The 12,223-nt window shown below is 39.7% G+C and overlaps 1 protein-coding gene across 1 annotated transcript; it reads right to left on the bottom strand.

Annotated features, from left to right (window-relative positions):
* Positions 1–2,066: 2,066 nt before the first annotated feature.
* Positions 2,067–8,533, bottom strand: ttr (transthyretin (prealbumin, amyloidosis type I)). The gene is made up of 4 exons (XM_076276498.1): positions 8,456–8,533; positions 3,762–3,901; positions 3,356–3,491; positions 2,067–2,256 (listed from the first exon to the last, which is right to left on the bottom strand). Exons 1-4 carry the CDS (start codon positions 8,519–8,521, stop codon positions 2,149–2,151), a joined length of 450 nt encoding a protein of 149 aa, XP_076132613.1. The 5' UTR covers positions 8,522–8,533; the 3' UTR covers positions 2,067–2,148.
* Between the last annotated feature and the right edge of the window lie 3,690 nt (positions 8,534–12,223).

The following is a 12,223-nucleotide window of genomic DNA, read 5'->3' as shown; positions in this document are numbered from 1 at the left end:
GCTCTCTCTTTATCTGTCTGTCTGTCTGTATATAGGTTTTTCCATTTTCTCTATTTTAAGGTTTTTAAAGTTATCTTTGTGGGTGTGGATGTGTGTGTGTGTGTGTGTGTGAGTGAGAGAGAGAGAGAGGTTCAGCCGTTGATTGTCCTTTTTTTCCTTTAATTCTTCGGTTGATGTTTGTGTTATTTATCATATTGGTGTTCTATTGGTGAGCGATAACTGCTAATGCAAGCATCCCAGGGTGCTTTGCAGTCAGATGTGTTTTGCTGCTTCCAGGCGCATTAGCTCCAGGAAGTACTTTGAGGTACGATGAAGGACTTGGTGCTTCTTTCTTTTTTTTTTTTTTTAAATAGGCTAAGGGTAGTATTGGGTAGCCATCTCCTGCTGTTTACATAGTAACGGTTGCCAAGGCAGGAGAGGTAAAGTCTGTATTTGATTTGGCCCTGTCGCTACGGGTTTCACAATCGTCAGCGTACACATCTGACCAATGATGACGGAGGACGAATTATTCCAAAAAGACTTTTTTAAAACAGTGAAATGCACATATGTTGTTTGTGTTGGTGTGTCCGGTGCCAAAGTCGGTTTCCTTTTTTCCTTTCCCTCTTCTCTTACTCTCCTCCTCTTTCTCCTCCTCCTGCACTGAAAGCTAATCTAATAATGGGATATTTGATCTTTTTAGATGACTGTGTGTGTGTGTGTGTGTGTGTGTGTGTGTGTGTGTACTGTTTGCATACACAGGAAGCCCAAACATATTGCAGACAGAAATAGTATTCATCTGTCCTAGTATACATATAACCTCGTTGGGGGCCTCGTTTTGGGTCTCAAAAGGCACAGTTAAGAATCCTACCTGTGTGTTAAGATTATTCCCCCAGTCCCTAATCTCTATGGGCACTGTCGTCCCGTCAGAGCCCTGAGATTCTGCCAAACCTCTCCACATATCCCAGTTCCACATAAGGAGCTTGGAAGGGCTTGTGGGGAGACCGTTTGAGAAGGACCTTGTGGTGGACTGGGCATAGGCCAGTAGAGGCTGTGTGTTCCTTTCATCACGATAGAGGGCCAACACGCACACATTTGTAAAATTCCTGTGATGGTTGTATGTGGGACTCACTGCCAAGAGTAGTATGTTGTCTGAACCGCAAATGGAACCCCACCTTTCTTCCACACATGTCCTGTGTTCAATGACGTAGCCCAAAAAATACAAATAAACAACAAAAAAGGGGGGCTAAAAGAGAAGATTATAAGGACGTATTCACTATTACAAAGCCGTAATGTAGAGTGTTACATTTTTTGCAGTATTCATATTTGTGCCTTGAGTTTATTTTATTTTTTCACTTTATTTTTTATTTTGAAATGATAGGTGTTTTGTTTTTCACTTCTGCATGGTTGCTGAGATGCAGTGTGCTAGTGTGGCTGGGGCTTTCACATGCCAATAGAGTGCACATTTATTTTTCAAAGGAGCGAAAATAAAGACAATACAACAGTACAATAACTCATTTATCTGTCAAGGTGTCAGTCCGTGGCCCTTTAAAAAAACAAAACATAAAAAACAATGAGAGTGGTGTTAAATAGTTGAGTTCGGGCCGAGGTTGAGGGTTATGGTCATGGATGAGTGTCTATCTGTATATCTGTTGCTTCTTGGGTCTGGATGGGGTGGGGTGTGGTGGGGGGCACTCTTTCACTGTAAGCACCCGTTTCCCTATGGGCCCGTTTTACTGTAACACTAATTTCAAATTCACAACTCTGTGACTGGCTGACTTGATTGACAGGTACGACTTGTTTTTCCAGAAATCTTTTCAGTTATGCCGGTCTGTTCACTGCGGTACGCTCTACTGATCATTAAAAAGAGTTTATCGGTGAAACCTTGTCTGATGTCTTTTTCATGAGTTCTATTGTATTTAATCAACCTTTTTGTGGTAGGCTAGTGATGCTATTACACTCACAGCAAGTGGCAACATCACAGTAATCAAATTCAGAAGTACTGTACACCTAGCTTTGTGTTTGCTGAAGATGCAAGAGATTGAGGAAACAATAAGACTACTTTCTACATTTGTATGTGATCTGTTTTATTTGTTTTGCTAGCATGTTGGAACATCATCAGTGTTATTCCCCCACATAAGCTGAGGGTATGTGTGGTTGTGTGTTTCAGCATCAGTCGTGAGTCTTGACCACCACTGCAGTGGTTGTGTAGGAGAAGGGGCTGAGCAGCAGGGCGAGGGTGTAGTGGCGGTGTCCCTCTGCATGTGCTTCAAACACCACCTGTTGAGCACACACACATAGCAACAGGAGATGCACTCTGTTAGAAAGGGATTTTACTCAGCTGGAAATGTCAGCTGCTAACCGTACGTGCGCATACTACGGAAACCTCGGTGCACATCACATTTTTTAACCAAACGTTACTCCCCCTACGGTGCGATATGCAGAGGTGAACTGCAGGAACATGGTTTATTTTCTATTGTTTCCAAAGTGTGTATTTAGAGTATGAGCAAGCTAAACACCGTTGACTGCTCCAACTTGACTTACAATGGAAAGGTATGGACTAGTGAGACAGCACTGGAGTCTTTCATATCCACAGTGAGAACATTTGGAATTTGACTAGCCTATGATAGCGAGGGTACGACTGCAAATAAATTAAGTTCAGTCTTCAAGCATTCATTTGCTACTGCAGTCTATTCCTGCAAGCTTCCAACATGATCTCTCCTGTGCCCTGGCTGTATTCATTGCTAGTGCAGCAGGGAGAGGCCACTTGTGAGAGAGAACTTTTGATGTTACTTTTCAACAAAAATGTACAGCAAAATAAATAAAAGAAACACTGCACTCTGCTAAGGCCAATTGCCTCATCAAGGTTGGTGAAAGTGAAACTAAATAATTCATATCTGCATTAAGTTAAGTTTAATGGGTTCTTCCTCAGCCCACTCAAGCTCACCAAGTTGCATGGATATTGGGCCAGTATAGCTTTGCATCATCCTGCTTATAGATAGATAAACTTACAAAACGTACTGCAGGTAATAATAAAAACAGTAGAAGTATTAATAGCCAACAATTCACAGCTGTTTAGTTTTGTGCGTTTTAGCTCAGGATTTCCTCCAGATGGAAATAAAAATGTTATAGCCTACTGTCCACTCCCGCACACAAATGAAACATTAGTGAGAGAAATATAAAACTGACACAGACATACCATCTAGCTGCGCTCCCTACTGAGAGCTAGTCAAAGCTACCCCAATGTGCGTGTGCAAGTACATGCGGATCAAAGGTTATGTAAGGAACTGTGTAGCTCACTGATTGATGCTGAACTAAGGTAGTACACTTCAAGTAAGCCCAAGTAAGCTTGCTGTCCAAGCATTTCTGACAAACTCACCTCAGCCACCTCGTGGAATGGCGTTCGACCCTCTGCTTTCCAGTATGCTTTGGTGTCGAATTCTACGCGATATACTCCTGCTGTGAAGTCCTGTTCTGTGATCAGTTCATGGACCTCACCAGTCGGGTCTGTTACTCTGTGAGAGAGTGGAAAACACTGAGCAGATTGGACCTAATAAAACAAAGATGGAGCATAGACCCATCACTCATGTTAATCTATTAAAAATACCTTAGGTCAGATAAATCACACACACACACACACACACACCAGAGAAAATAAAATAAATCCACTTTTTGTTCCAGTCTAGCACAATCAGATCCTCGACCATTCGTATTGCAACCTTTTTAATTCAAGTTTTTCGGCATCAAGCTCTCCCCATCCCAAGCGTGTCCCCTTTGCAGCCTACCCGCTCGCCAGTTGTGCCCACTCGCCATTAGCACCTCGCCTGGCCACACTCAGTGCCACGCTTCCAGCAGGTGCCCCCTTCACTGCGTCCAGGATCTTCACCATCAGCGGACATTTGGCGTCAGAGCCACCATGGGGGTCCTGGGGGCAGAGGTCAGATACTGGAGTCTTATCGTGAGCAGAACAGGAAGTCTTTCTAGCCAATTTCCTGACAGCCCACTGGATCCTTAATTATTATTATTGGGCGCCAAGCAGCGAAGCTGTAATTTTCCGGAAGGATTTTCCACCATATGATCTGCAGACCAAGACTAGAGACAAAAATTGTGCCTTTTGTTGCCATATCTAAAACCTTTTACCCATAACAGCCAATCAAAATTGGCGACAAAGCCGCCCAAACAGGAAGTGAGCTTATATCCCAGCAACCCTTACATTTATCACACTATGTACATGGACTAAAGACCCAATTAGGAGAAGATTCAAGAAAATGTGGTGACCTTTGACCTCAAGGGGTTGCTGCAATTAATTTTGGGCTGTAACTGTTGATGTGTTTTGTGAATTAAAAAGTAAAAAGTAAAAGTAATTAAAGTAATTCAAAGTGGTGTCTCTTAATACAGTAATTAAAAGTGGTGTCTGTTGATACTGTGGGAGGTCCTAAGGCCGACACATGCCAACTTGTGATCGATAACGTCAACGTGGCTGCCATATTGAATTTCATCAAAAACATGTAAAACATTTCACAGGCCCAAAATTTTGTCTGATCTTCATGAAACTTGGCCTTTTTTGGCCATATCTAAAACTGTTCAACCGTAACAGCCAAACAGGAAGTGAACTTATATCTCAGCAATGTTTTCACGTATCAAAACCAAACTCCATACATGGACTCAGGATCCAATTAGGAGGAGGCTCAAGAAAATGTGGTGACCTTGGTGCTATAATCATAGAAAGTAGGCTCACATCTCAGCAAAGCTTTCACGTAAAGAAACCAAACTTTGTACATGGACTCATGACCCCATTTTGAGGACACAGAATAAATTTGGCTGTGAAAGCCAATCGAAATTAGCAGTGAAGCCACCAAACAGGAAGTGACCTTATATCTCAGCCAAACTTTTGTTGCTAGACATGAAACTTGCTGTGCTTACAGCCATATGTCTGATGTAACAGCATTGAGTTGCCATGGCAACTCTCACTTGACTACTTGGCCCCCTCATTGCTGCTTGCAGCTTATTTATTATTATTATTATTAGTAGTAGTAGTAGTAGTGGGCAATTCCATGCAAAGGTCATCCTTACCATGGAAAAAAAAAGTTGTGCATACGCAAATAGAACTGTTGTTAAAATCTTTATTTAGGTCTATATTTTATTGTTTGTCACTGATCTGATTGAATTTGATGGAGAATGACACTCTTTTTACATCATAAATATGGTGTGCAACCATACAGAAACAACATTTTTCACATGGTGATATTATACATATTTAAAAAGTGGATAAATGGACCCAAGGTTCAAACAAATTGTGTCATTTGACAAATTCCAGATTGACAAGGGAATGGTAGAGCAATGTCTGCTCAGCTTGCATTTAAGAGCACAAATCCTTACATTTGTAAGGCTTTTGTTTTAAGTCAGCAAGTTCCATGGCCATGTCACATCCATAACGTTTTATAGGAAAAGTTTATGCTACACATACAGTGTTGATGCGACAATGTCCATAGTGTCTGTGCAAAGCTGATTTATATCAATGTAAAGTGTGATGACCAAATTGTGCCCCTTTTTTACTTTTAAAACCTTTAATGGTGCGTTATGGATGTGACGTTATGGATGTTACATAATGTGAATTTACAAGACTGGGGACTTTATTATACCTCAAAGCCGATAAAACGTCTGTTCTGGTGGCATGTCAGTTTCAACGCATTTCACCTTAGTGTTTACAATTGACATTTCAAAGAATATTAGGTTGATCGATCAAAACCACAGGGAGGCCTTGCCTAACCATTAGCAAAACAAACATAATATTAAAATACCTCCAGTGATTAGCCTAGCCATAGCCTATTTTCAAGTGGCCTAATAACGAAAATCTGAGCAATTATCTTCCTGTAACTGTCATACTGTTGTTGTACAGTAACTGGATTATCGTGTTAGCTGGTGAAGATGGCTGACTTTGCAGCTGGAGTTAACATAGCAACCTCCTTCTGTTGCAGATCTGTTCAGCCTGCCGTTCATGTCTGTTTAACAAAGTTTAATTTTAAATGTGACGCGATATGCCATCATTTGAAGTGTCAGGTCCTCTGTAGCTAATACCCACAGAGTAACATTAGTAAGGGCAGCAATAAACTAGATGTACCGCATAGCGGTACATCTAGTTTATTAGCCGGTCTGTATGTGTTTATGTGTGTGTGCGCCTGTGTGTGAGTGTGTGTGTGTGTGTGTGTGCATGTGCGTGTGTGCACGTGCGCGTGCATGTGCTTTATGTGTGCAAATCACAAATGAGTGGGTATGGGTTAGGTTGATGCGGGCTCTTGAGACTAACATACCATAAATATTTTGTCATCTTGGGTGCAACGGTTCAGGTAGGGCTAGTTATTTAGGGGAGTGGCCACCAAGTTTCATGTTCCCTGGTGTTTCAGTAACCCGGGAATCACTGACCAAAATTGATGACGGTAAAATAAAAAAATAAATGTCTTTTTTATATTTTGAATGACTTGTTGTCCTGATTCTTCCTGTGAATCTTAGTGGGCTGAGGAAGCAATAATTTCATCGCTAGTTTTTCATGATTACTATTTCAATTATTTCATATCAAAATTCACTACTTAATTATGTATTTTATGTTTGTCGAGGACTGGTTCAGACACGTCACATCCATAACGTGAAACCGTCACATCCATAACGCCAGTTTTTCCTACATAATGCATTATGAAAATGATGCATAGTTTCAAAAACACACTTTTTGTGTTCATTCAAGTCTCCTTCATGCTACATATATCATAGTTTCGGCAGTTTCCTTCAAAATTCACAGAGTTTGTACAAAACATGTAATCTCTCACAAAAGTGTGTCCATTTCATGTCACATCCATAACACTGATAAAATGCCTTGTATTCTTAGGATGAAATTGATTATATGAAATTTGAGGATTTCTCAGTATTCAGAGGACAGAGGTTACATTAAAAGTTTTGCAAATTAATTCACTGATACTAATTTTGCCCCCACTCTAAGGCATTTTGTTTACCAATATGAGTCCAATTGTCACATCCATAACGCTGGAACTGCCCAGTAGTAGTAGTAGTATTATTATTATTATTATTATTATTATTATTATTATTATTATTGTTTTGGTTAGGGTGCATCTTAATTTATATTGGCAGTACTGGTCTTTAAATGTCAAGACAGATTTGTTCATTGCGGGTCATCTATGATGAAGACATCTATGATGGCTTTTGAAGAAACTACAGAATGAACAGGTAAAGTCCTGGCATGTGAACAGTGCTAGAATAGGCTATGTTTGTTGTAAATAGTCAATGTTGTAAAGCAGTGTTTCTCAAAGTGTGGTCCGGGAACCACTGGTGGTCCGCAAGCTATCCCAAGTGGTCCGCGAACAGACATGGTAAAATATAATATAGATGAGTTTGCAGCGTTGAACCAACTTGTATGTTAATCCAAACAGTTAAAGTAAGCTATGCCAGTTTAAATCATATGAATCCTCTGACACAATAAGCAAGGTGCAAAGGCAATAAGCAGTGTGGTTCAGTGAGTAGGCCTATTGTGTAATATACAGTACTGTTGAAGTAGGTGTACTCTTTTTTTTTAACAAAGTGGTCAATGAGTTTTTGTTTAATTGGTTAAGTGGTCCTTGGTCTGAAAAAGTTTGAGAAACACTGTTGTTGGGAGTAGGCTACTTCCTAAATCAGCTGACTGTGACTAATTCCTGTAAATCAGAGATAGAAACGTATAATATGTGTTCGTAAGAGTAATGTGTGTTTATCTGTTCAAATAAGTGCGTCAGGCCAGTGCCCTTTTGGATCCATGGAGTGGTCATCAGCGTGCCCTCTTGAGTTCGCCCACACTTGCCATACATCAGTCTTCATTCACAGTATTGATTACTGATGTGAAATGCAGCTGTTTACGTAGATTTTTACATCAACATTACTGGATTTGACTCGATTCAACTGAACATGCATCATACCAAATCATACATTACAGGTGCTTCCGTAATTTATTTTAAAGTTTATTTCATATAATCTGGATTTATTACACATAAAGTGACATGTCAAGCCTTTTTTTGTTTTAATCTGTATGATTATGGTTTACAGCTCATGGAAAAGTCTCAAAATATAAAGAAAATAATAATAAAGAAATGCTGACCTGAGAAGAGCTCTAATCAACTAATTAAGACTGAACCAGCTACCTAAATTATAAAACAGATTTGGTCTGCATCATACAACCAACATACTGTATGTGTATGTGTACATTTCTGTTGCTTGATGACCCAAATTATTTTATTTGCTGGAGTCCCTTCATTTCTGTGTTGCATGAGATCTCACTCAGCAGAAAAAAACATGTTAAGCCAAATCTACCTCAAAAACCATCCCAACCTTGTGGTTGCATATAATTGCAATCGGGAGACCATCAGTGCTACTTCATAGTTCCCCAAAAATTCAGAAATTTCCCTCACCAATTCAACACAGGTGCAGTTCAGGTACTTACCACAGGGGCAGCGCTGCATATGAGCAATGCAGAAGCCAAGAACACACAGACCGCACTCTTTTGCATTGCAGGGGTTGATTTCTTTGTGCTGTCTGAACATGTGTGCGCGTGCCCTCTTATATGCGGGCGGCATCAGGCATCAGCTGACCTGAAACACACTCACTGCCCCTCTGTTGACTAGGTAAATACCAGGCTGATCAGTAACTCTGTACAGAGTCGGCTTTGTGGCAGGCAGCTCTTATTAGAAAGAGGCTTAATTCACCGGCAGCCGTCTGCAGGCTAATCTCAGTCCCACATCGTTTTCCCTTTCCCCCGACCAGGCGAGACATTGGGGTGGGTGGGGTACATCCAAGCCTACAAACCATAATCTCTCATCATCCTCCTCAAACACGTACGTGGAGAAGCGCTCTTTGGCCTAGGCTGAGTGGGATACTTTTCGCATGGTGTTACCTCTCTGGCACTGCCCCCTCTCTGAAATTTAAAAACCCCATTAACATAGAAGGGGGTCAAAAATATGGCCAACCCAGCAAAACGTAAGCCTCCATCCCCCTTTTGCCGCAAGCACGTCGAGTAGTGGTCTCTGGAACTCACCTTACCTCTCAGGTACGGCCCCTTTGTCGGATTTGATCACCTCTGACCCTGGCGAAGCCATTCGACGGAAAGCCTCTGTGGCGAAATGTGTTAGTATGTAACTTCCCACTGTTCCAAGAAATTTGGATATGGAATTTGGGCCAGAAACGATTATGAAGAAATTATTATAATTTAAAGCGTTCACACCAGTAACTGTTTCAGACGATGCCAGACTGGGGTTTGCACCTCTATTTTACAGTGTGAAGAACTCATACCAACAACAGACACTTCAAATGGCCAATCTAGTCATTTTTATTCCAGAAATGTGCCTACCAACTGACATTTCTCTATTATCATTCTGATGAAATAAGAATTTGTTTTAGAAGTACATACTTATTTAACATTTGTGTGCAAACGGTATGGTTTAGAGTGTTTCTGTAGGGAGAAGGAACTACTGCCAAATAGAAAACAGCTTTGAACTCTAGATTTTATATTGATAGCGATAATGTGATACATAGGGTGAAGGTCTTATTCTGGACTGATTCTTGTGGTTTGCTGAAAGAGTTTGTGGTAAAGTGACCTTTAAAATCCACTTATCGCTCCTTGCAATCACAGGACTGAAAGCACAACTGGCGATAGCATCATCAGTAATGTAATCTCCTGTTTCTCACAAAGAAGCCAGAGTGAAAGACAAGTCTCGCTTTCCTCAATTCACATACAGAAACATGTCTTTAACCCTTAGCTGCATACAGTAAGTGTTTTTTTTTTGTAATTTTACATTTTTATTGTATAATCTTCCATGTTATCCTCAAATAGGTTGTCTTTGACATGAGGCCATTTGGATTTGTATCTAATTGGTACATTTTTAAAATAATTGCATTTTTTGTATCAGTACCACACTTTTCCATACGTGGGGTCAAAAATGACCCCAAGCATTTTCTATGGAATTTCAAAGGTTAAGCCTAGGAACCTTTGATTTTTATCAACTGTGACTATCAGATATACATTTACTGATGTATTATCAACAACTTTTCATAACATATCAATATACGTATCCTAGGAAATTACAAAAAACTGCATGTTGCCTTCAGGCAACATTGAACCGTAATGGACTCGCATATGGCCATGCCAAATATACTAAGTAGGGAAGCACCTGTATGAAGTGCATGAGTGTGCTTCATAAAGTTTTATAGAATGCCATCACTATGGTTGAGTATGTGCCCTGACTATCATACCAACATCCAAGGCTTTTTGGTGTTGCGGTGAAGCTGCATGTTTGCAACCCTGTAGCCCCAAGTTTGAGGCCTGACTGATCCCTCTATTTGCTATATAGAGGGAGAGCAGATAGCTAACAAACGTTCAGAAAAAGTCCTGTTGGCAAATTTGAGGAAAAGTCGGTAAAGGGGCTATTTCACACAATTTGAGGGTGCTGAATTCAAATATTTTGTTCACCAAGCTCAATTTTGAGTTTTACGCTTGCTAATTAGCATAATTCACATACTTTTTGGTATTGCCATCAGATATCATAGGAATTGCAAAAAATAAGACATTAATATACTCTTTATGTATCAGATATGTAGTGGGACAGGACAGGAATTACCCCAATGACCCTCAAGTAGCAAATGAAAATAAGCTAAAATTAAAATATAAATTGAAATAATAGCTAAAATTCAGTATGACGTTTAGAAGCAAAATAGATTCCTTGATAATAAATTGATAGAATAGTAGGTGACTGCTCATTTTTCTGTAGAAAGTACTTTGTCACTAACTATTATGGACAGTTGTCAGTCTTTACAGAGGATTTACACTGTATTTTTTTTTACTGTAAAGGCGACTGTGCTTGCCTAGTTAAAACATCTCACTGGTGCTCTTTCCTATCATTCAAATCCCAGCCATGCAAAAAAATGGAAGAGTGTGCATGTTTGAGGGTTGCTGAAGAGTGCTATGGAGATTGCATTATTTGCAAATAAAAATAAAATTTAGACAAGATATCCTTTATAGTGCAACAAAAAGAAACATTCTCCAGTGCATCATTACTGCATATGATGCTGAAAGGGAAGTGGACCTAGGACAAATCCTCAGCTATGAACTGATTAATGTCCCTGTACTGTAGCTATTGCAGATAGCGATGGTTATTTGTGAAGGGGAAATAAGTCATCCTCACTCAAGTGCTGTCTAGCAATGTGGAATGTCCAGTAGTGATCACTGCAAAAACTGCTCATTCAACACTGGTAATAGATGCTCAAGATCTAGTTATGTCTTTAGGACTGACTGCAGCACATTAAAGAAGTATGCAGGAAAGTTTGTAAGAAACTTTTGTATTGTTATTTGGTATTTGTTATGTGGTAGCAAATGATGTTGACTATCAAAGAAATAGACCTAATGTAGGAATGCACACAGATATTGCAACAGATACGCTCAGGCCAATCCAAACTTTTCTCATCTGTTCCTCGTTGGTGGAACACACTGCCAGTTCCTACAAGGGCAGGGTTATCCCTCTCCATTTTCAAAAAACTCCTGAAGACCCAGCTCTTTAGAGAACATATCCTCTCATAGCACCACAACAAGTCTTGCTGATCCTAGCACTTACCATCCGTCTTGAACTGACACTCAACTGTTTAAAAACAGCACTCACTGATGCACTTATTCTTACTGTACTCTACCGTTTTTTAAATTGTCCTAACATTGTTAAGAGAATTGCTTTAAAACTTAACTGTTACCATGTTGTTAGTCGCTTTGGTTAAAAATGCGTCAGCCAAATGTAATGTAATGTAATGTAATGTAATGTAATGTAATGTAATAATGGTGTAGGCATATCTGATTAAGACCCAAAGAGTGGTTGAAACGTACTTATTAAATTACACTGGAGCAAAGAAGACCATCTTCACTTTTTTCCCTTTGCAACTGTCAAAGAAATCCCATAAAAAAATTATTCCCGCTATCTAAGTTCATATGTACTGTAGGATATATTCTGAGTTGAAGGTTATCTGTGCAATTTGTTATTGTGATGAAATGCATTAAACACCACGAGTGACTCACTATGTTAGCAATAAAAATATGGTTGTGTTTTGATTAGAATTTCCGAGTTTATTACATGTTAACTGTAATCATGTTCCCATTAAATACGTTAATAAACTATAGTATGGCTTCTTTAATGCTAAAACATGTATTTAGAGAACACTTTTATTTGGTTTTAGT

Source organism: Alosa pseudoharengus, unplaced genomic scaffold (assembly GCF_046254945.1).
Source record: "Alosa pseudoharengus isolate Yale_2024_CS ecotype anadromous, Long Island Sound unplaced genomic scaffold, YU_APseudo_1.1 YU_APseudo_1.1_scf_11, whole genome shotgun sequence".
Lineage (NCBI taxonomy): Eukaryota > Metazoa > Chordata > Actinopteri > Clupeiformes > Clupeidae > Alosa > Alosa pseudoharengus.
The sequence above is the reverse complement of the archived record's forward strand: the minus strand, read 5'-3'. Positions and strand labels throughout refer to the sequence as shown.

Bases quoted from the DNA above. Each gene is read 5' to 3' on its own strand.
- ttr (XM_076276498.1), bottom strand. From the start codon at position 8,521: ATGCAAAAGAGTGCGGTCTGTGTGTTCTTGGCTTCTGCATTGCTCATA. The intron at 3,492-3,761 runs GTAGGCTGCAAA...ACTCTCTCACAG, and splicing joins TGGGCACAACTGGCGAGCGG to AGTAACAGACCCGACTGGTG. The intron at 2,257-3,355 runs GTGAGTTTGTCA...TGTGCTCAACAG, and splicing joins CATTCCACGAGGTGGCTGAG to GTGGTGTTTGAAGCACATGC.